The sequence below is a fragment of the Podarcis raffonei genome, chromosome 7 (genome assembly GCF_027172205.1).
Source record: "Podarcis raffonei isolate rPodRaf1 chromosome 7, rPodRaf1.pri, whole genome shotgun sequence".
NCBI classification, from domain to species: domain Eukaryota; kingdom Metazoa; phylum Chordata; class Lepidosauria; order Squamata; family Lacertidae; genus Podarcis; species Podarcis raffonei.
Genome location: NC_070608.1, coordinates 35,843,732 through 35,868,224, shown reverse-complemented (window position 1 = coordinate 35,868,224; position 24,493 = coordinate 35,843,732). Strand labels below are relative to the sequence as shown.

Genomic DNA, 24,493 nt, shown 5'->3' with positions numbered 1-24,493 from the left:
CCGCCCTCGTCTTCGGAACCACGTGATAGGAGTCGGGGACGGAAAGGGAAAAGTCGGCTGCAATGTCGTCAGTGGTAGAGGGAGGGGGGAGAGCGGAAGGTCAGGGCGCCGCGGAGCGGAAGTAGGATCCGGAGCGCGTCCGCCATTGTGGGAAAGCGGAGCCCGGAGCAGGGGAGGGAAGCCGAGCTGTGTCCAGCTGGTTGCTTTCGGAGGCGCCGAGCAGACTAGAAGTGCCCGGGCTGCGGAGACAGTCAGGCGGCGGCGGGGAGAGCGGCGGAAAAGGCGGCGGCGGCGGGGAATTGAGGAAGAGCGGGAGGAGGAGGAGGAGGCCCAAGCGGAGCGGGGTGAGGGGATTGCGGCTCCCCGTGAAGAATGTCAGCCACCAGCGTCGACCAGGTACGGTCTCCGCCCGGCCTGGCCTGGCCGGGAGGATGGCTCGGCCTCCCCTTCCTCACCCCGTCCCGCCCTCCTTCCTCTGGGCATAGCGGGGATCCGCGCCCGCTACATCCGAGGCCGTGCGGCTCCTCCCCTGTTCCCAGGCCCGCCCCCTCCGCAGGCCTGGAGGCCGCTCGGCCTGGGGCCTCCCCGCGGAGGCCGTGAGGCGAACCCGTTGCTTCTCTTCACGAGCAGGCCTTTGCCTCTCCGGGGGCGCCTTCGCTTTCCGCGCCAGCTTCGGCCTCTGCCCGCTTTCCTGTGCCGCCTTCGGTTTTCCCTCGCAAGTGGACTTGGAGGGATCCTTACGGCCACCGTTAAACCTCCTTCGTAGTGCAGCTGCCTCTCGTATCTCGTTCTTGCGGTTATATGTTTCTTTGCGTTTCATTTATTGATGGCGTGTTTCCGTATCTGCTTATTTTGTTTTCATGCAGCTATTACACTTCTTTCTTTCTTTCTTTCTTTCACCCTTTTCTGATCTCCTTATCCCCCCTCCCAATTCCTTCACCAATTCTCCCCATGGTTGTTTTTCTAGTCTTGATCCTCTCAGTCTCACCCTTCTGCCCCCCCCCCCCGTGTAAACATTATTTTTGCAGCTGAGAGCAGGTAATGGAGGTCTCTGGTGAACGTTAACTTGGGAGAGAAATCTTGCAAACCAGAATCCATGTCTGCACAAGTTTCATTTTTAAACCTGGAATGTCACTTTTGAAAATACTTGCTTTTAGTATTGGCTCTTCAGCTAGTACAGGTTTTTCTTCATTCTGTCAGGATTGAGTAATTTTCAAAAGTCATTGCAGGGTCAGAGTCATAAAGTCTATGTGAAAACAGAGGGAAACAGGAATTGTTTGTAATGGGAGGTTTATTTGGGGGCAGGGAAATGCACATAATGAAGTAAAAATATTTTAACATGGTATGTAATAAATAATATAGTCCGCAATATGGCTAGCTGATGTAACAGTTCTGATTTTATTCAGCACTGAAGTGTAGCATTCTTAAGGTACAGGACTAGGGGCATGCAACAGTACAGGCAACACCCCATTTGTGTGGGGGTTGCGTTCCAGGTCATTACGCATTTGTGTGAAATTGGAAACTAATTGAAAAAGTCTACAAACACCCATTCTACCCATTTAGTGACATTTCAATGACATCTTTATAACGTTTCCAGGTTCGGCACGTGTGCACGATCATGCACATATCGGTTGCGCCTAAAATGGGAGTGGCCTGTACCTCACCAGAACATGCTATTCGGTCCTTGTTGCATATTTTTTGCATTTTACAGGCACCTTTTTATAACTGATTTGATAATAGCAATGCATGCATAGGTTTAAGAAATAAAAGCGGGCATAGTACAGTGAAGAGTTTAGCTTCTACAAAATCATCTGATTATACTTTTTATAGTGCCACACATAAATATCGGATGACTGTTCCATTTTGTTTCTGAATGGTAAACTGTAGTTAGGTATCTTAATGTGTACAGTAATATTGGGAGTCTACCAGTAATCCCAATAAACAGAATTTAGAATGCATCAGCTTGCAGCACTTAAGTCATAGTTCTTTCTTTTTAATAAAATGGCTTGTATTTTACCATCTTGGGGTATCTTAAAATCATCAAAATTATTTGAGCTTTGTGATAACTTTAATGTTTGGTTCCTCTAATTTTTGTTTGTTTGTTTTTCTTTTTTTATCACTAACAGAGACCTAAAGGACAGGGAAATAAAGGTAAGTTGATTCTTCTGTGTTAGGTTCACTGACATGAATAGAGTTATTCAATGATTTCTCTGTAGTAGACAGTTAAGTGTAGCAGATGCATTCAACTGACAGTGTATACTGGAGTAGTAGTAGTAGTAGTCATGAGACTGCACCAGACAGTGAATCATTTTTTTCACTTATAAAGTGGATTTTCCCAACATTTTTTTGTGTTACATCATTCTTAATATATTGATTCTGCAACAGCTTCTATTTGCATATCAGGACTTCTCCTGTGTTGTCCCCATATTTCTGAGGAACCCTCAGAACAGATTGGTGGGGGGGGGCAGGGAAATTCCTCTTCTGCTCATGCAATTATTTAGCTGAATACCTCCCATTATATAGAGTAATTCAGGCACCAGTCTATTCCCACTTATGTTGAACTCAGTGGGACACCTGAGTAGTCATGTGTAGATAGAATTGTGCTGTCAGAATGCTTTATACTCAGCCAAGAGTATAGAGTCATATATGAATCAGACTCTGAGTAGTACGACCTACTAAAATCAGCTAAAAATTAAACCGGAAAGCAAAACGTAAAGCTATTAAAATTCCAATAAAAGCAGATAAGCAACAGTGCACTTTATGAGATTATAAGAAGACCATAAAACAAGAAGACAGTTAAATACCTGCCAGAACGAAAAGGTAGTGAAAAACCATCAAAAATGTTTCTGTATATGAAGGGTTAATAATTGTGCTTATGTGCATGGTATTGTAGGAATGGTTCTTCATTTAGCCTAGTAGCAAGTGTGCTAAACTGATGATGAGTGGAGCATATATGCATGAGAATTTTGAGTCCTTAAACTGTGAGACATACTGGCAAATGAAACAAAAAGTGAATGTAGCATGTCATTTATCTCTGCATACAGGATAGCATCATGGTATACTTTAATCTTTAGTGTATTCTTTATCCCAAGCTTTTGGCAGCTCATTAAAAAATTGAACATCTGCATATAGCTATACTGCTAAAATATATACATGGGAGAGTTAAGGACTCCATTTTGTTAGAAGTGAGAGATAAAGCTTGCTAAACATTATATGGTCATAGGCAGTTACCTAGTCATAGCTTAACAAAGGGTGAAATCTCAATCTTTCTCAAATATTGAGAACTGTTCAGTTATTGAACTCCTAAAATTTTAGCTGTTTCACATGTGCACTTTACATCACATCTTCATTGGGATACTTTAGTGTACTTACTGTATTTTTCACTCTATAAGACAAAGCAGACCATAAGACGCACCTAGTTTTTGGAGGAGGAAAACAAGAAAAAAAAATTCTGAATCTCAGAAGCCAGAACAGCAAGAGGGATCGCTCTTGCTGTTCTGGCTTCTGGGATAGCTGTGCAGCCTGCATTTGCTCCATGAGATGCACACACATTTCCCCTTACTTTTTAGGAGGGAAAAAGTAAGTCTTATAGAGCAAAAAATACGGTAATTTTCCGTAGATTAAAGACAAGCAAAGAAGTGAACTTCCCAGTGGATAGGTTCACTTGCCAACATTGTACGAATGAATTTCCAATTGCAAAAGGGAATTCCCCTTTAAATCCCCCAGATGTGATCCAAATCTGCTTTGTCAATCAATGTAAAGTTTTTTTGTTTCCATTATATCACGTTAATATCAACAAGAGAAGCTAGATTGAATCTTGTCTCGGCAGGAAAGATCTCTAACCAGCAGTTCAGCTACTCCCCTACTCTGGTTCTCCTCTCCCCCCATCCTGTGCTTGAAGGCTTGTATTTTAGGTATGCATATTTACTTAGAATCAACTCCTGTTTGGTTTAGTGGTCTTTAATATTAATGACTTTTGTATGCTGATCCATAAGAGTTCTCAGGACTTAATCTGAAGATAAAAACAACTTAAATACAGAATTAGGCATAACATCAAAAGCATAATAAATACAAGAAAACAAAACTCACCACAATACCAAAGTTAAAAGCATTGATTTTAAAAAAGGCCCAGATTACACAAGTTATTTAAAAAGCCTGATCTTTACCCTGGGACTTAAGTAGCCTTAGTAGGCTGTTCTATAACTGGAGTGCCCATAATTGAGATGCCTGTCCTGATTGTTATTCACCTTATTTCTTTTGTTGGGGTTTCTCGGGGCAACATGTCAGCCGCCAGCATCCAAAAGAAAAGATCCCATGGTTTAGGCACATATAGATGAGAAGAGCCTTGTGCTAAAGATTAAGCACTTTCACTTGTGCCTTGTCATAGCCATACTATTCCTAAGGTATCTCCAGTAGCTGTTTCCCCCTGCTTTTTTTTTTACCTCTTCAGCGAATGAGAATTCATAATCTTACTAAGGAACATATTGAAAGTCTGTGTAGTACAGCAGCTAGAGCATTGGACTTAAATGTCTGAAACTGTGGTTGAAATCCCTTCTGATCTATGAAACTCACTGGCACTGTTTATCAGCCTAACTTACCTCCAAGGGTTGTGGTAACGGCAAAATATCACTAAGCTTCATACAGCAAAATAAGGTGCAAATATTTTTTATAAACTGACAAATTTATTATTCCCATTTGAGTGTGCATAGAATTGCAGTCTTAGCTGTACATATGTCACTGAATAAGACATTGATTTTGCTGGTAGTGATGCCTTGGGTTTAGTGGTGTATTCCCCGTTCCAAAGAAGAGAGACATGAAACATAAAACTGTACTTGAAATACACGTTTAGTAACTGTGGAGATAGCATGTGTTTTCCTGTAAATCAAATGATTTGATTATTAAGATTCAACTTGCAATTCAATAATTCATTTAGAGGAGGACACAAATTTATTTTGCAGCATAAATACATACAGAACTTCACTATACTGGCTGATAACTATTTCTGAGTTCATAATTCCTTTTAAAGCACATTTTACTATTTGAGGAGAATTGCTAGTATGTGACTCCCTCTTTTCCAATACAGGGTTGGTCTCTTTCAAACATGCTATCACTTTAGTCACAGGAGAAATGGCTGTCTTTTCTCTGATGAGATACTGGAGAAGGTTTTGAGTTTTTCTGCATCTGTTTATTTAGATATTTAAATACCACCTGTTAGGCAGGCAACTCAATGCAACAATACCATAAAATTTAATACAAAGAAAATGAAAATAATCAGACAATAAACATTCTTAAAATTCCATAGCTGTTGGAATCCGTATCCACCAAAAGCTATATAAAACAAACAAAAAAGGGGGGAATTGCACCACTATTTGCACATTTCTTATTTTGAGGGGGGGTTGTATTCCAGAGTGTGGACTCTGTCACAGAGAAGGCCCTTGTCCTGGTTAATGCTATCTGCAGGCTGTGGCACAATCAGAAGGGCCTCTGCAGATGTTCTTACTGGCAGGGCATGCTTGTCTAGAGGAAAGCATCCTCTCAGATAACCTGGTTCCAAATTGTTTAATAACAAATCCCGAAACACGGCTTGATAGCAAATTGGCAGTCAGTGCAGTTCCTTTAACGGTGGAGTTGCAGTCTCATGGCCAGTAACTTAGCAACTACATTTTGTGCTAACTGCAGCTTCCAGACCAGTTTTGAGGGTAGACCCACAGAAAGCACATTACCGTAATTGACTCTCTATTCCAATGCATGGGTCACTGTAGCCAGGCTGTCCCTGGCCAGGATTAGCTACAACTGGAGTAATGACTGAAGCTGGTAAAAGGTGGTCCCTGAGGCTGTAGTCACCTGGGACTCCAGTGACAACTATAGGTACAGGAGCACCCAATACAGATCAGATAAACTGCCTACATTCTGGATTTGGAAAGTAGTCACCTACAGGATCTCCATCTTGATACAATTCAGCTTCATTGACTCTTATTCAGCCCATTGCTGTGCCCAGGGCTGCAGAGCCCCAATTTAACAAAAGTAAAGGCCCTTCTTTCTCCCTCACCACATTTCTCTTGCTTCTGCAGTCAGATTTGGAATGTATTGTACTAATGAACTAAAATGCCACATTTCCTTATTTTGCATATATTTGGGGATATAATCAGTGTTTTCGAAATGTTTAAATCATTGCAACAGGAATTGTGGGGGTGGGGCACATCATCTGCTGTGAATGTGGATTTCTGGCTTGCTGGCTTACTGTCTTCTCTGTTCACTTCCTTCTTGAGGTATTCTATAACTTTGTCTGCTTCATGTGAAAGTGCCACTTTCAAAAACACAAACAAAAAGACAAATGCTCAGAGAATCTAGTAGCATTAAGGGAATGTTTTGGGCATGGACAAAAGTTTCACCTTTTCTAATGAACACAGAAGTGAATGAGGAAAGAACGTGGAGTTTAGATTAGACCACAACCTACTCCCAGTATAAAACAACTGGCAGTGATCTACCCATTGTCATTGGGGGGGGGAGGCCAAAGTTCCCCCCCCCCCAAAATGTTTAAATCATTGCAACAGGAAATGTGGGGGTGGGGCACATCATCTGCTGTGAATGTGGATTTCTGGCTTGCTGGCTTACTGTCTTCTTCTTCTTCTTCTTCTTCTTCTTTTTTGTAACATTGAATAGGGTTTCAAAAGTGGTAGACTTTTGGTACTGTTTTTTTCAGAGGATCTGATGAAGCTACTTCATCTTTCCTTATTGGAGAAGAATGACGGAGATGCAGGAAAGAATGGACTCTTAAAAGATAAATTGATGGAAATTTGTTTGTGGCAGGAAAGGTTTTAGATGTGGAATAGCTCCTGTTGCTTTTAGATGTGACTATCTCATCCACAGGAAGTGGTGTTTTGCTGTTGTCTAGTTTGGGTCTTTTATGGTTCTCCAGAGTTTTCTCTACAGTTAAGTGAAATAGCTGTCTAAAAAGTGCAAACAGGAATTCTTGCACCAAGAAGAACACTTGGGCAGCTCGGTTAGAAGTATGGGTGAACATATTAGCTATCTGGGTGTAGATGCTGCAGAAATGGTATGCAGCTTCATAGCTGTGTGGGTGGTTTTTAATTGAGTTAGTGATCCAAAGTTTTGGACACTAGTTTTCAGCTGCAGTCTTCAGTTTCAGACCACCTATGTTCTTCATACACAAATATGAATAACAACGTAACTAGCCAAAGTATAAATTTTATTAGGTTCATTGACTCCTTGAAAAATGTGTGTGAAATGCATGGGGCAGATGGTTGTTTTTCTTCTAAGCAAAATTAAAAACGCCACAAAGCTTTGAAAACACAGTGAATACAAATTATATTTCGCAAGTTACTTTGCATATGATGTGAAGGACCTGAAGGTAAGGGTTTTTTTTAATGCTAGGAAATCCTGATGATCTTTAAGTGTCCTTGTTGTGCCCCACTCCCAAAAATTATTGCACAGTTTTCCACCCTGTGTGTGTGCAGGGCATAATTTCCCCCCAGAAAAAAACTTTAAGCTGCCATATTCTTACTAATATATATGCATATGTAGTACTTTGGACCTTATGATTGGTTGGATGAGCTACACAATACAGCTGGACTTTGTGTCTGCAATGTGAAATTGGAAACCTAAGTTCTCATGAGTCCATCTTAGTTACTTAGAGGGCAGAGTTTATGTTGTAAATGCTCAGAACATCTCTGGGTCTTGTTTACTGTTAAGAAGCACAAAACCTGCTTTTATTGTGACTGCTTATGTGGCAGGTTTACTGCAGTGCACCTGTAGAAGTCCTGGGTTGTCAGCTCACATGTAAAAAAAGTGTTACCATTGCTCTTTGCAAATACATTCTTTGTATTTGGTATTAGGAATTGCTCTGTGGGGTGGGGTGAGAACCCTATTGCTGACAAGGTAAACAAAACTAGATTCATGTTACATTATTGGAAAAGTAGGTCATGCCAAGGCAAAGTTCTAGCTTGTGTGTGCATGTCTGCCTTGAAAGCTGTGCTTGTGCTCTAATTCTGTTGCAGAGAATAGTAGGAACATACAAACAGGAGGATATATGTGTGTGTGTGTGTTTGTGAATGATTAATCTGTAGAGCTAGTTTGTATTGCTTTTCCATTTTATTTGCTTGAATTTAACTAGAACTGGCTTACTAAAAATGTTTGACTGCATTTTTGCTATTTTCAGGTAGAAAACTTTTGTATCGCGTACTCTGCATAGAGCTCTATTAATAAAGGTGTCTGCAAATTTCATTTTTGAAGTCAACAATTGCTGCAAATATACTGTATTGTTTCTAGCTATGTTAGAAGTGATATTTCAACAGCCAAGCACTTTTTAGACTATTCCATTCTTAACTATGGAGAGTTGGTTTCCCTGCTTTCTGTAGGTTTCCCATCTGTTGAGGTGTTGAATTTACAATGTTCCCTTAGGATGGCAAGAAAAATGGTTTAGTGTCCAAATATTTTATATTGGAAAATTATGCCAGCTAAGTATACCTGCAGACGATGGTATGTGAAAGTGTTTAGTTGAAGTTATTTGAACAGAGCAGTTAAATCTAATATTTATACTTGCATATGAATCCATAAAACTTCAACTTCAGTTTTAATACATACAACTAGACAAAAAGTCCACTCCTATGAATTACCTTGTTTCTGTTGAGAGTAGGACTGGGTTATCAATATTGCAGTATATCACCAGCTAAACATCTCGATATATTGCAACATCTGAAATAAGGATGGAACTACACAGAGGCAAACAGGACAATGTCCTGGCATCTGCTACTACTTAAGGGTCTAAAACTAATAAATGAGGATATTATCAATCACTTCATGGTCATTTTCAGCAGCAGGCAAGCCAAAATCCACCCAAACAAGACTCTTGGTTTTTGGATTGGCTACCAAATCGTGGCATTCAGGACAATCCCAAAGTATGGTGATGAGTCATAGTGATAACAAATAATCTGGGACTATCCGTTTTAGTCCCTTAAGTACTAGCAGTTGCCAGGACATTGTCCTGTTCGCCTCTGTATAGTTCCTTTCTTATTTCAGAAATTGTGGTAGATTGCAATGCTTAGCTGGTGATATTGTGAGGCTTAGCTGCTGATAACATTGCAGTGTTTAGCTGGTGAGTTATCACAATGTTTAGCTGTTGAGTTACCACGATGTTGAAAACCAGATATCGCCTAGTCCTTATACACATTGTAATTTGTGATATATTGCCAGCTCAAATATTATGAAACAATTATCATGATGTGAACTTCAAACCAGTTTTGGACGATATATCACCCAACCCTAGTTGAGAGGCTTCATATGGTGGTAATTTAATCTTAATATTTTCTTTCACTACACTCAAGATCATCTAGCCAGCAGGTACATTTTTTAACATTTTATTTTATGCCATATTTTCAAAGTCACCCGTTTGATGTTCTTCTAATTCAATAGGGCCGAATAAGTCCTACTACAAGTTGGTCTTGGGTTAACTTCATTGATAACTTAAATAATAATATTCAATTAGTTTGACACATCAAAGGTTTCCAGGTGACTTACAGAATGTAAAAGTACAAAGCACACAATGAAATCAGAAAGGAGCAATGCATTACCAAAAGTTATACAGCAACCCAATAACAGAGCAACAAAAATTCAAGCACCAAAAACACCTTCAACAGACAGCAAAGTCAGATGGCATCCATAGGCTGCTATTGGTTTTTTGAATTCTAGGATGCTTGTAGTGTGTTGTTGCGTCCTAAAGAAATATTCTGGTTTTTGAAACATTTTTTTTCCATCATGTGTTTTTAACAACTAAAAAGTTAGGTATAGGATTTCTAGAAGATGTCTAATTTCAGTTATGTTTCAGTTTCAGTGCAAAACGGTTCGATTCATCAAAAGGATGCAGTAAATGATGATGATTTTGAGCCATATCTAAGTAGCCAGACAAATCAGGTGAGTATTTACAAGAATGCACCTTTTCTTGTAAGCTAGTGAGTATAGTTTTTAGTTGGTTATTCCTTTATAATAAGCAAGTAACACAAAACAGTTTTAATGGTTTTATCACAGACCATTGTAAGTTTTCATAGTATTTGTAAATCTCTTAAACAGTGCTAAATGGATTTGTACGAGTTAGGTTCCAAGTGAGCGAAGTTACTTTAAGCAGAGGGATCCACTTAAGCTTAATTAAATCTATCTTAAATTAAGCATACCTGTTGTGTGTGCACAGAACTGGTTGCAAAATCATTGCTCAGCAGATGGCACAATTCTGAGTTTTAATGTCCCAAGCAAGAGACACAACATGTTTTAGAGCTGTAAATTCCACATTTTGTATTAAACCCAAATTAAAGAATGAGAACCATACTGGATCAGGCACAAGACACACTTTGTCTAATGGCCTGTTCTCACAGTGATCAGCCAGATGCCTGTGGGAAGTCCACAAGCCACACATGAGCATGACACCACTTGCCCACCTATGATTACCAGCAAATGGTATTTCAGACACTTGCTATCTCAAACAGTGAGGTAGAATGTTGCTCTCATGGCTAGTAACCTGATCCTCCATGAGTTTGTCTAATTCAGGAACCCCCAACCTTCGGCCCTCCAGATGTTTTGGACTACAATTCCCATCATCCCTGACCACTGGTCCTGTTAGCTTGGGAATTTTGGGAGTTGTAGGCCAAAACATCTGGAGGGCCGCAGGTTGGGGATGCCTGGTCTAATCCTCTTTTAAAACAATCCAGTTTGACGGACATAGTTACATATTGTGGAAATGAATTCCTTATTTTAACTACGTGCTGTGAGAAGTACTTTCTTTTGTGTATCCTGAAACTTTAAATAGTAAGCTTCATTAGATATGAGAGAGAAGGCCTTCTCTTTACTCAACTTTCTCCATTGAGTGCATAATCTTGCACACATCTGTTATGTCCGCCAACTCTCCCTTTTTGCCAGGTATCTTAAGAGTTACTGTTTTCCTCCTAACTGAACTTAGTGCAAACTATAACTGAAAAGGGTTAATGCTGAAATGAAGTGATTTTTCAAGACCCAGGGTGGTGGGGGGTAGGCCCTAAATGACTGCATCTGCTTGCATAGGACTTTTCTGCATAGAAAAGGCTGATTTATTTAAAATATTTGAAAATTGACCTTCAACAGCATTTCCAGGATGACAAGATAGAATACAGTACACAAATCTCATGCCCTACTCCTGTAGCAGCCTACAGTGCTACATCCCATACCATTTCCTTCAGCAGTTGGGATTGGATGGAGAAGGAGTTAATAGTCCAGTCATTTTTCTTATGATTCAGCCTTTGGTTAGCTTTTGATTTTCTGCTCCCTTTCTGAATTCTTACATGAGTTTCAAGTCCAACAAGGATTCTTCCATTTCAGGGAATTTTTGCTTGCAGAAGATGCATGTTGAGAGGCTTTGGGGCAAGGTATTTGGAAAGAAAGTGGTATTTCTATCATTTTGTATGTGTGTACTGTGATGGGAGAAACAGTTTATATCCTTATGCCCAACCTTCTATACAGTTGATAGTGGTTTTGTATGCCTAAATTTGCATGGTGAGTAAGAAATGCAAAGAATATGTGGTGCTTTTTATTGGGCCAGTTCCTTTTGGTGTCAAATGGCCTTGCAGCCAGTCAGTTGCTAGGCAAGAACATACATTAATTACTTGATCCAGCACTCAAACAACCTTTTGAAAAACAGACACTTGTAGATGAGTGAGCTGATAAAACCTTTTGGGTTTGATCCATTCTTGAATTCGAGTTCTGCTCAGTAGTGGGAAGTGACTTTGCTGATTTCTCCTTCCCTCTGCCTTTCCCTGAAAAGCTGTTTTGGAGGTTTGGCTGATTCTCTAGAAAAGTGTGGCAGTTCCAGGGGCAAAAATCACGTCTCTCCCTCCCCTGGAAAGCTTCTGCTGGGTACTGGTTGCTTTTGCAAATGGAAGGATCCAGCTACGCCAAGGGTGGCATAGTTTATGCAAACTTTGGAGTTTAATATTCTTTATGTATACATAGAGCAGATAATTGCATTTTCTATTTTTTGTTATTGGGAAAATAATAGTGGCAAGACTCAAAATGCCAAACACAGAACATTCAAATATTAATTCAAGATTGAACAATTAGAGCAAGCTAAGTGAATTAGGAATTGGATCTGGACCAAATAAATCAGCAATTTTTTTTTTACCTTTCTTGCAAATGCTAGTCATGCGTGGCACATGGGCAGCCCAAAAGGAACCCTCACACTTATAAAAACTTCCTTGTTTGCTCATATAGAGGTGTTCTTTTATTTTTTTACAACAAATGTAGCTAACCATTACCTTTCAGATGTTATTGGACTATCATCTCTGACCATTGGTCATGCTGTCTTTGACTGGTGGGAACTGGGAGTCCAAAATCATATTGAGGGCCTCAGGTTAGCTACCCCTGGTTTCAAGTGAGCTAGGTGACAGGGTTTATCAGTACTTGAAGTTCCTTTTCACTGTGCAGGGTGAACTTATTTACAGCTTGGCAAGGAACATGATGAGTTGTTAAATATATACACTGAACCTTATCTGTACACCAGAGGCAGGTTTCTCAGGGGAATGTTGGTACACATACATGTTGGGGTAATGGTCATGGTCAGTACTGAATCTTTGATCAGCTGTTCAGCATAGGAGAGAGGCCTAGAAATAGGACAGGAATTTGCTTATAGGAATAAAAGAAATAAAAAGACATCCTGATAAAAAACAGGAAAAGCACTCCTGATTGGAGATGGAAGAGAAATTTTTAATTGCTCTAAGCACTTTTAATTGTGTTATATTAATTAAAACGGTGTAGGCTGTAATTACTTTGGTTTTGTATGTGAGATTAAAGATAACGAAGGTATCTCTTTTAGATCTTTTTGCTTGAATTTTTTTTCTGTTTAAAATTCTAACTGTGTTGGAAATTTGCTTCAGATGTCCATAAATGCATATTTATAGGCAAAGAATGTAGATATAGCAATAGAATGATTCTTACACTGATATGTTTTCCTGCAGAATAATAGCTATCCACCAATGTCAGACCCATACATGCCTAGTTATTATGCTCCATCCATTGGATTTCCGTACTCTCTGGGTGAAGCGGCATGGTCCACAGCAGGAGATCCTCCAATGCCATACTTGACAACTTACGGACAGATGAGCAATGGTGAACACCACTACATCCCTGATGGTGTCTTTAGTCAACCTGGGGCTTTAGGAAACACCCCTCCATTCCTTGGTCAGCATGGATTTAATTTTTTCCCTGGGAATGCAGATTTCTCCACATGGGGGACAAGTGGATCTCAGGGACAATCGACTCAAAGCTCTGCTTACAGCAGCAGCTATGGCTACCCACCTAGCTCTCTTGGTAGAGCAATAGCCGATGGACAGGCTGGATTTGGCAATGATACATTGAACAAGGTGCCTGGTATTAGCAGCATTGAGCAAGGCATGACTGGACTGAAAATTGGCGGTGATATGACAGTCGCTGTGACGAAAACAGTTGGTTCCGCTCTGAGTAGTACAGGTATGACAAGCATTGCAGCAAATAGTGTGCCTGCGGTTAGCAGTTCAGCACCTAAACCAACCTCATGGGCTGCCATTGCTAGGAAGCCTGCTAAGCCTCAGCCAAAACTTAAGCCTAAAGGTAATGTGGGAATTGGGGGCCCTGCGGTACCACCTCCCCCTATAAAACACAACATGAATATTGGAACTTGGGATGACAAAGGGTCTGTGGTAAAAGCTCCCCCAACCCAACCAGTACTGCCTCCTCAGACTATAATGCAGCAGCCTCAGCCATTAATTCAGCCTCCTCCAATGGTGCAAAGCCAACTGCCTCAGCAGCAGCCTCCACCTCAGCCGCCACAAGGACCTCAGCAACAGGCTCCGCCTCATCAGCTGCAGCAGCAGCAGCTGCAAAATCGCTGGGTGGCTCCTCGCAATAGGGGTGTAGGCTTCAATCAGAGCAATGGAGCTGGCAATGAAAACTATGGTATAGGTGTTATACCAGTTAGCTCTTCACCTTCTGGTGTAGAAGTGCACCCAGTATTGGAGAAACTAAAGGCCATAAATAACTATAATCCCAAAGACTTTGATTGGAATCTGAAGAACGGTCGTGTGTTTATAATCAAAAGCTATTCGGAGGATGATATACACCGCTCCATTAAGTATTCTATCTGGTGTAGTACTGAGCATGGTAATAAGCGCTTGGATGCTGCCTACCGTTCACTGAATGGAAAAGGCCCACTCTATTTACTTTTCAGTGTGAATGGCAGTGGACACTTCTGCGGAGTAGCTGAGATGAAGTCTGTGGTGGACTACAATGCATATGCTGGAGTCTGGTCTCAGGATAAATGGAAGGGGAAGTTTGATGTTAAGTGGATCTTTGTTAAAGACGTTCCTAACAACCAGCTGCGGCACATTCGCTTGGAAAATAATGACAACAAACCCGTTACCAACTCGAGGGACACTCAAGAAGTACCCCTAGAAAAAGCCAAGCAAGTGCTTAAAATAATTGCTACTTTCAAGCATACCACCTCAATCTTTGATGACTTTGCACATTATGAAAAGCGTCAAGAGGAGGAGGAAGCCATGCGTAGGGTAAGAATCTAATGTTATAAACTTTGTTCATGCTTTTTGGAGTTTGGGGTTTTTTAAAAGACAGAGCAGCTTGGTTTTTTAATATGTAAAACAAAAAGTAATTAGAAATGGGTTTAGATGGTAAAGGCCAAGGCATGTAACGTACTCAACAACACTTCCTTGCAAGCACATTTGCAAATACAATTTTCTGTTCTTCGTAGCATTTTACTTCTGCATTAAAACCTTCAGCTAAGTAACTAAACTTCGTTGGCAGTAGATGGAAAAAATATGTATTTTAATGGTTTCAGTAGCAAATGGTACTTGTTCCTTAAATCATTTCGTTGCCATTTTTGTTTTGTGACATTTAAACAAAAAATATGTATATGGAAGTTGTGATGTCCACATGCTTCAGCTGTTGTAATAGTACAATTTTTTTAGATGCATAGAAAAAGCCACATAACACAGAAATTGAGAGCTTGTTTTCTGTTAGGAATTTAGACTGCTGACTTATGCCCATTTACTTGGTGGTAAGCCCCATTGAACTCAGTAGGACTTGCTTCTCATAGAGATGCATAGGAAAGAAAAAGAAAATGTCAACATGAGTTTAAATGTGTTTTGACCCTTTGTAGTTACTTTTTTGTGAAACATTTCTTATCAAATGTGCCTGGCAGGACAAATAGAAAGGGCTGTATTCAGGCAATGTGTTTCTCCTGATGGAAGGCACTTTGATGCAGTGGAACCTTCCAGGGGTCAAGGCAAAATTGTGTTTTTCCTGGCCCCTCTGCAGCCCTCCAGCCTGCTTTGCAAGGTTGAAGAACCCTTTAGAACAGCTTCAGTCCTTGAAGGCTCTGCTGGATCAAAGAGCCTTTCATATGTAAAGGGGCATCATTTGGCTATAACCCAAACAACATTTACGCAGAATTAAATTAACCCAACCCAGGGCTGATTCTTATGATGACCTAGTTATCTTAGGGGAGAATAAAGAGTTGGGAAGAGACTTGAAATTTCTCCCTTCTTATGTGGGATATGCCAGGCGTTGATCGTGGATTGTTCTATATGCAAAACAGGCACTTGTCATCAACCCCACTTTATTCCATAGGTACTTACTGCTGTAAGCACATGCCAATCCAAGGTATCTTGTCCCATACCAAATGTTATTTATGAAGACCTGAGTGTTTTTGTGATTTACAATAAAAATTAAACACACAGACTCTTAGGAGCAGTACAAAAGGAAAAATGGATGAAGAAGGAAGATGAAAATAAACAAATTCAGGTATCACTCCTTACACAAGAGCTTTCCAAACTTTTCATGTTGGCGACACACTTTTTAGACATGCATCATTTCACAACACAGTAATTCAGTTTTACTCTTGTTAGCTACATACCCTGCTAGCTGCTGATGGAGTCAACTTGCTGGAAAAGGCTGTGTACAGTGTATGAACTTGTAAGCTCCTGTACTGTTCAAATGGAAGGAGGAATTATTGTAAATAAATATTAGATGGATTCTCCTTTAAGAGCAGGAGAAATATCCTGTGTCCCAGTTCCAGGTCTCCTCTGTGCACCACAAAAAGCTTCCATAGGAAGCTGGTGAGAAGGATTCTATGTCATTGTTTATAGGATCGGAGCAGAAGAAGAAAAAATAGTGTTACAAGTAGTTAACTAGGGATTAACTAGGAGTTCTGTAGAAGGCTTAAAATAAACTTGCTTGTAATCAAGGAATTCAGTGGCAGAGGAGATGTTGGGCAGAATCTGTTCAGTTCATAATCAAAAGTGGGTTTGAGAATTCTGATTCAGGTGTGGCTGCATAGTAGCCAGCCATTGCTAAATTCACATTGAATGGCGTTGGTTAACAAAGCAAATGGGACACTAAGTCTGGTCCTCGGCTGAAGTTGTGACGGAACCTTGAACAGAAGAAAAGGCTGAAGAATAAAAAGTCTCTGACCCAAGTTGTCATTTCTTTTGTGCTTCTCATGGTTGATTTTTCTTTTTGGGATCTACAGAGTGAAACTGAATAAACAGTTTTGTTTTAAGCCCAGGTAGTTTTGCAGTGTTTGAAGAGAAGAAAAAATTATACCTACATATGAAGAGTCCAGCTACGCTCCATAAATAAGCAGGATTCCTTGGGTAGTCTAGTAATGATGCTGCATACAAAATGGCAACTTAAATGTTTATACTAATTGGTTCTTCTGTTTACAAATTTTCTGTAATGGTTCTTTACTTCGACTTTCATTTCAGGTGGTTGTGTTTGCTTTGTTTTTCATACAGTCCTTGTTATTAAGATAATTACACTTGCTATTAGAGATGCATATACAGGCTAGTTCCAGTGTTCTATTTACAAGATGGCTTTTGGAATTATTCTTGTGGTTGTAGACACCTGAAATCAGATGGGGTACATCATCAACCAAGTTGCTAAGATTATTGCCTATTGTCCTCATGTAAATAGCACATTTTACAAATAGGTTGATCTGCTGGGTTTCTATTCATTTTAAAGGGTGTAACTGGATTGTTGGAACAGTACAGAAATTCTAGTGCTACTAATTGTGTTTCTATCAAACCTGTGCCTATCTTTATATTGCACTGGCTTACAGTGGTGCCTAATATGTTGGGTTCCATGGGCATGTTGGGAATTTTGAATATATTATAGTGCTGTCATAAAATGGCTGTCATGGGGTTGTTCCCCTTCACAAAATGACTTGCATGCTGGGTGGAGCCAGACACAAAGTACTCATTTCACATTAAACCAATCGAGATACCAAAGCTTGCACATGCAGCCCCAGAAAGAGAGAGGGAGATCAACAGGCAGCCCCAACAGAAGAGTGCACAGATCCAGAGAAGGAAGAAAAACAAGTACACATTGCCCCAGAGAGAGAGAGAGAGAAACAGAGTCCCAGAGGGTGAGGTAGGAAAGCACACGGTTCAGGAACCAATAGAGGAGGGGAGAGGATCATGTGCATAGTCTGAGAGAGGCAGAAACACAAATTTGCTTTGTTATATCTTCCTTCTTGTCCCCTCAGTCATCTTTTTCTTTGTTTCTAAACATTTGTACAGGATTTTTTCCACTCACGTCTCTCAACTTAATGTTTTGGTGCTGGTCAGCCTGGAAAAGTTCATAGACTTAAGACAGGCCATAGAAAGTGGTAATACTTTTACTACTACTTCTTTTTTCAAGACTGATCACACTCTTTACAGCTTGGAAGGGCAGGCACTGTGTGTCACAGAGACATTTTAAGCACCAAGTGGCTCAGTGGGTGCAATCGGAACCAAAACTGTTCTAAAAACCCATTAACTGTTATTGCCAACCTAGCAGTTTGAAGGCACATCAAAAAGTGCAAGTAGATAAATAGGTACTGCTCCGGCAGGAAGGTAAATGGCATTTCCGTGCGCTGCTCTGGTTCGCCAGAAGCGGCTTAGTCATGCTGACCACATGACCTGGAAGCTATACGCCGGCTCCCTGAGTCAGTAAAGCAATATGAGCACCGCAAACCCAGAGTCGGTCACGACTGGACCTAATGGTCAGGGGTCCCTTTACCTTTACCTTTTTATCCATTATGTATGCAGCACATTGTTTTAGTCCTTTGTGTTCTAGGCAGGGCATCAAACTATTTAAATTTTCTGAATTGATTTAATTTTGGTTCTGCCTGTTAACTCTTGGTTTGATTTCACAAGGAAAAGGCTCAATATTTACAAAATGACACTGATTGGTATCTGCAGTAATCTGATTAAATAGTGAGTTAATCTTAATTCTAGGTGACTACGCCGAAGAAACACCTGTTGTATGTACAGAAAACTTTGAGCAAGGATGAGAAGAAAATTTACTAGATTTTGAAAGAAATATTTGGGAACTTGGAAGTGATGACAGTTGTGAAAGCAGAGCTTAGAAAGATGTCTGCTTAATACACAGATTCAAAAGTCCAATGTTCTTTTCTTTCCAGGTTGATTCCCTATTTTTGTTACAAGTACAATAATATTCTCGCAGGCACCAAATATGTTTACCATGTGATCCATAGTTGTAAGCTAATTTTAAAACTAGCTGCTTGTCTGCTACCCATATTGTTTACCTCAGAGTTAAGTGTTTGATGATTTCTCAAGAAAGACTGCTCATAATAAATTCACACATGTTAGTAAAAGTCCTGAATGTTCCAAACGTTTGTAAGGAAAGAGTTTTGAATGAGAAACATTTTGTGCTGAATTAAACTTCTGTCTGATAGGATTATATGGTATATGAATTTAAATTTCAGAAGCAAAAAGCGCAGTACTGGGAACATTGGGAGAACGAAGGCCTTTACTAGTATGGTTCCAAGAAAAAGTGTATTGATTAGCTTTTGTGAAATTAGGATTCCGAAAAAAAGAGCCCAGTCCACCTTTTATCTTCATTCCTAATTGTTTTTCATCATTTTGCATGGGATTTGAAAACTGGGTTGAAGCATCTGGGCTGAGGAACAGATGAGAGCATAGCACTTGTAGTTATTTGAAGCATGCACTTCTTTAGAACAGGATTGAGGATTCTCTTTCAGTCCCAGGGCCAGATAAGAACTTGCCCAACCTTCTGGGGGCTTCTTAAGAATGGTGGCATGTTAAAACAAAAAACAAACACCCACCCAAAGAAAAATTGCACACATCTCTCTCCCCTCTCCCTGCATCACAACGCACCTCCAACAGGCACACAGTGAACACACACGCCTTTTCTTACACATCCATAAATTCAGTCACACACTCATACATGCAGCCACATGTACACATGTGGCAGGAACATACACACACAATATGCATTTTGAGCCCGCTCTAGTACTAGGGTCAGGGTGGCTAGAAAATTATATCTGCTTCTTCATTCAAAGGGATTTTATTTCCCCATCTTAGCACTAAGCACTACAGTATTAATTTCAAAAAATAAATCTTCTGACTGCTCTTTAAAAATAGTAGGTAGCGTTCTGCCCATCCAGTGCTGGAATGGGAGTTGGGGTTAGGAGAAGGCAAAGAGCTTGTCTCCCATCTAAGTTGAGAGATCCCTCTGCTGCCCTTTCCTCTCAAAGAGGTCTTATCTTCAATCTTAACACTGTGGTACTCGGGTGGCGCTGTGGGTTAAACCACAGAGCCTAGGACTTGCTGATCAAAAGGTCGGCGGTTCGAATCCCCGCGATGGGTGAGCTCCCATTGCTCAGTCCCTGCTCCTGCCAACCTAGCAGTTTGAAAGCATGTCAAAGTGCAAGTAGATAAATAGGTACCGCTCCGGCGGGAAGGTAAACGGCGTTTCCATGCACTGTTCTGGTTCGCCAGAAGTGGCTTAGTCATGCTGGCCACATGACCCGGAAGCTGTACACCGGCTCCCTCGGCCAATAAAGCGAGATGAGCGCCACAACCCCAGAGTCAGCCACGACTGGACCTAATCGCCAGGGGTCCCTTTACCTTATTTAGATCAAATAAAAGAGTTGTCTTTAACTCTTCCATGTCTGACATGATATTAGATTTGCCCCCAAATGACCTCATGGATCAAATAGAAAGCCTAAATGTTCTCCATTAAAAATGTGCATACTTTCCTGAACGACAAAGTATTTTTAAAATGTTAAGTAAAATGTCACTAGTGACATGTTGGCTAATATCAGCAACTTTAGGTAGTAGGAGCCTAAAGTTTGCATAATTTTCTAGGGAAACCCTACTTCCAAACAGTTCATGAATTCATATTCTGTAACCATGTTTCATAAAGGGTAATGTTTTCCATCAGTAGCTTTGTCATAACATCACACATACTACCTGGACTCCTTTGGTAGTAAAAGGATGTCAGTTGAATTAATAAGGCAATAGTATATATGAAACATACTGCTCAGCTTACCTTTGGACCAAAGCTAAGAGGGGGATCTTGTCATCTGGGCTGTGCAGGACCTCCATGCCACTGCCTAGGCTTGCACCCTGGGGAAGTGATTTTAGTGCTGCTAACACAATGGTTTGACTTATCCCATGGAGGCACACTTTGTTGTCTCTTGAGACAGATGCCAACAATATATAACCCTTCATATCAGGAATTGCTATTCAAGTCTTCGTGACTTTAGGTAAAATGTTCTAGAAAACAATGTCGGTACTAGATATTTACTATTTGTAAATTATCCCTTGCATAGCTAGTATCTACATGTTACTAAGCTACAAGGGTTCTGAAGTGTCACCGATATCACCAGACACAATGAAACTTAAGAGATTATCAATTTATAAGAGGTTTTTTTCTGCCCTATAAAGCACTTTGGCATTATCTTGTATCTTTCATTTAAGTTTCTGTGATGAAGTAGAATTGTAAAGATTTGTTGTGTATGACTTGTGTCAAAAAGTGGGATTATGCTAGTGGAAGTGTTCCTTATATTAATTGATCCGTCTTACCCAATGACACCCCCTCCCAAGAAAAAATTCCTCTGGGCTTGGAGACCCTTGGAAACATTTTGGAATATAACGCAGAGGGCTGCAGTTAGTGAAAACTAGATGCCTCACCTTGCAGTAGCAGCAAGTGTTTCTGTGGGAATGGGAAGCCACCATTGGATGCATCCCTTAGGTTGGATTATAGAATTGCACATTTAATTCAGCTGATTGCTGTAATGTTCCTGTAAAGCCAATGTCATGCTTTTATGAAATTTTTAAAGTCGCATAGCACTATATAGCAGAGCTATACTAATTTTCCTTTCTTCTGTTCTGCAGGAGAGGAATAGAAACAAACAATAACTATATGGCGATGGTCCTGCTAGAATTACAACACTAATGATGTGGACTCTGGAAATGCCTAATATGTCTAAGAAGAAGTTATTAAAGCTTTGTTCCTGCTTAAGGTGACATCTTTGAACACTTTAACACAAAATTGACTCTTCTTGTAATGGTTCTCATCAGTGCATCTGCCCTTATACTCTCTCACCAAACACACTTGAGAACTGTAACTTCGTCAAGCACTTTCTGTCCTGAAGCTTTTACCAGTATCTGCTGTCTTTTGTAATTATGCATCCTAGCTAAGGCACAGGAGATGGAACGAATGCAAGGATTCATTAACTCTTTGAATTTGTTAAATACTAACAATTAACCATCATAAGTGGTTCAATGATGTGAGATTCACATTGCTTCAACTTATTTTTCTTTGATGTAGTTTTTTAATTGTCAGTTTTTAGCTATTCAACAGAATTTAAAGCAAAATCATGCCATATTTAGTCCTGGAGTAAAACTCAAGTCTAAATGTTCATGTGAAAATTATTGTAGTAAACTTTTAATATGGCAAAGCAACTTTGAGCTGCAGTTTAGCCAAATGAATTATAACATGAAATTATATTAGAATGACATTTCCCTTGTTTCAAACTGTTTGGTGTAGAGAATATTAATATATGCAGCTTGGTGGGCCGCACCAATTAATGCACATTTCCTTTTTTTTCCTGTAACATGTATACCGAAAAAAGTGCATTTGTCTGAGGAACTGTTTGTTTGCTACCACTCAATCTCAGTTTTGAGTACATGTACCTCAGTCTAAATCAGACTTTTTATGACCTTTATAACTATACTTAAAATCTTTAATTCCTATTTCTGGGTGTTTGCAAGCCTGAAAAGATTGCTATCATGGAAGTGAAAATTTACTCCTCTAGGTGATTCACTAGCTAAATAAACATAATTCTTGTTTTAGCAAGCATATACTCTGTTTCTCAAATTTTGTTTGTTCCCAGCTCTGAATATTATAGTCTGATATTCTTTCAATTCAAAATACTTTGGGAAATAAACGTTTATCCATGGTTTCAGTTTGTATGCTCATGGATGTGTTTACATGTTATCTGTTAGAGCTATATAATAAAAGCCTAGGTACTATATTCACCTGAATATTTTCTATGCTACTTTTTAAACTTTTATTATAAAATTTCCACTTGCACACCAACATGAATGCTGCCTTGAAAGTGAAGCAACTGTATTGTTTTCATGAAATACTGAAGAGTCTGAAAGCTTTCTTTAAGATCAGTACGAAATCCAGATATGGGGAAGTTGAAAAACAGCTGTTGTATAAATGCTTGATGTATCCGTCAAACCCAAATATTTACATCATGTCTGGATTCTTTCACTGGCAGTCTGTTTCTGAAGTTTATTGGGGAGATCAAATCTCTGCTTGATCCCATTATTTTTGGCTGCTATGTTCTTATACATAAATTGGTTGAATATATGGCTGTTTTGGCACAGTGTGACAGTCATTTTGCCATTAATTTTGGAAGCATCATTGGGTGATGACCATTCAAGCCATACTCAAGAGTAGACCCCTTGAAATTAGTGGACTTCAGGTACTGAAGTCATGAATTTCAGTGGCTCTGCTCTGAGTATATAACATTGGTCATCACCGCCTTGTGTTACTTGACTAAAGGTTCCTCTATATACTTGGATGGAATTCCTTTGAATTCTGTGCAACTTCCTTCCAAATAAGTAACATTTGGTTATTAAAACACCTACAAAAATTGCTTCCTTGTGATTAGTATGAGGATGAAAGGCTAGCCTCCTTCAAAAGAAAGCCATAATTGTTCATATCCTCATATTTCAAAAGATGCTGTGTTATTAGAATTTGTGTGTGATCACTATGGAGAACATGATTAATTCAAACATATAGTGCCAAGTGCAGTGCTGTCATGTGGACCATGTGTTAACTAAGGTAAGTGGTTTGAAGAGTGGTTCTCTTTGTGGTAATTAACAACACCAGCCCCAAATTCCAAAGAAGAGGATCGTCCTGGCAGTGTCAAAATCTTTCTGAATCCAGTGGCAAACTCCATTCACAAAGAACTACCAAATGGCTGTGTTGCAAAGTGACAATGTGTATGAATTGTAGCATATATAAAACACACCTTTCTTGGAGCATACATTCAGTGCTGCTGATCATGGCTAACAAAACTTTGGCACAGTACCAAGATAATTCGATTTGTTAGTAACTTTTCTACATTGTACACAGAGGGGTGTGTTGTTGTTTTTTTGCAGTCATAGTTAACAGTTATCATTTTCAATATCTTCTATACAGTCGTACCTTGGAAGTTGAACGGAATCCGTTCCAGAAGTCTTGTTTGACTTCCAAAATGTTTGAAAACCAAATCGTGGAATCCCCATTGGACATTTGGGTTTCAAAAGAACGTTAGCAAAAACATCCAATCCCAGGGCGTTCAGGATTCAAAGTATATCATTTTATTTAGCTCATAAGGAGGAAAAAAAAAGCTGATCATAGAAGCAGAACATCGATCCCCATTCATGTATGTTAGAGTCACACAGGGTCTACTACTTTAATTTGAAGATGGGGTTGTGTTTCTGGCATATATGATGTGGAACAGATGTTTGTAAATCCTCTAGACAAAGAGCAATTTGTTTATCCCACTTGAATTGCCTTGCAAAATGTATGAATAAGACCATGATGGTGGCTTCTCAAAAATAAAACATGAATAAAATGCATTGATGTGCATTCAATGCTTCTGCTTCTCTGTGATTAATTTGGAGAAAATGAATGTTCTTCTGTTTTTGCAGTGGAAAAGCTGATTTCCAAAACCTGAAAATTAAGCAGATGCTCTTAGTTGCTGAATAATTTTATTCTGCTGTTCAGTCATTAGAAGAGGAAAGGATGCCTGGTTCTTCGAAGCTCTTCCACTGACCACTGAAATGCTTTTCAACTGCTTTCTGGTTTCTGAAACTTAACTGGAATTGCTCCCATATTTTCAACCCATGTTTTGGAGGATTAGAAATATTTTAATTAAGATTCTCATGATGCTGAATTCTGCACCCAGTACCAAATTGGCACTTTTTAAAGTTTGCAAAAGCTCAAAGAAGTGGGTGTAATTTCATCACATGACAATTTCTGTGATTAGGGAATTTCCTAGAGTGAGATTTATCCCTGAATGTGAACCTTGGGATGCTTTAAATTTCTGTTCCAATTCTTTTTAGTTGTGTGTTGAATTGCTTTGTTTTGTTGTACA

General features: G+C 39.7%; 1 protein-coding gene across 4 annotated transcripts; it reads left to right on the top strand.

The window, feature by feature from the left end:
* Window positions 1-27: 27 nt before the first annotated feature.
* On the top strand, window positions 28-22,382 carry YTHDF3 (YTH N6-methyladenosine RNA binding protein F3). 4 transcript variants are annotated; one of them, XM_053396037.1, is made up of 7 exons: window positions 28-396; window positions 2,127-2,151; window positions 3,830-3,914; window positions 9,845-9,930; window positions 12,993-14,576; window positions 15,765-15,828; window positions 21,231-22,382. In XM_053396037.1, the coding sequence occupies exons 5-6, from the start codon at window positions 13,011-13,013 to the stop codon at window positions 15,810-15,812; spliced, it is 1,614 nt and encodes a 537-aa protein (XP_053252012.1). In that variant the 5' UTR covers window positions 28-396; window positions 2,127-2,151; window positions 3,830-3,914; window positions 9,845-9,930; window positions 12,993-13,010; the 3' UTR covers window positions 15,813-15,828; window positions 21,231-22,382. The 4 variants fall into 4 exon arrangements, with proteins under 4 accessions (XP_053252012.1, XP_053252010.1, XP_053252011.1 ...); XM_053396038.1 differs by lacking the exon at window positions 3,830-3,914 and adding an exon at window positions 8,180-8,228 and having other exon boundaries at window positions 374-396; XM_053396035.1 differs by lacking the exon at window positions 3,830-3,914 and having other exon boundaries at window positions 269-396.
* Window positions 22,383-24,493: the final 2,111 nt, after the last annotated feature.

Coding starts and splice junctions, on each gene's coding strand:
- YTHDF3 (XM_053396035.1), top strand. CDS start 373: ATGTCAGCCACCAGCGTCGACCAG. Junction 397..2,126: donor CAGCCACCAGCGTCGACCAG/GTACGGTCTCCG, acceptor TATCACTAACAG/AGACCTAAAGGACAGGGAAA. Junction 9,931..12,992: donor TAAGTAGCCAGACAAATCAG/GTGAGTATTTAC, acceptor GTTTTCCTGCAG/AATAATAGCTATCCACCAAT.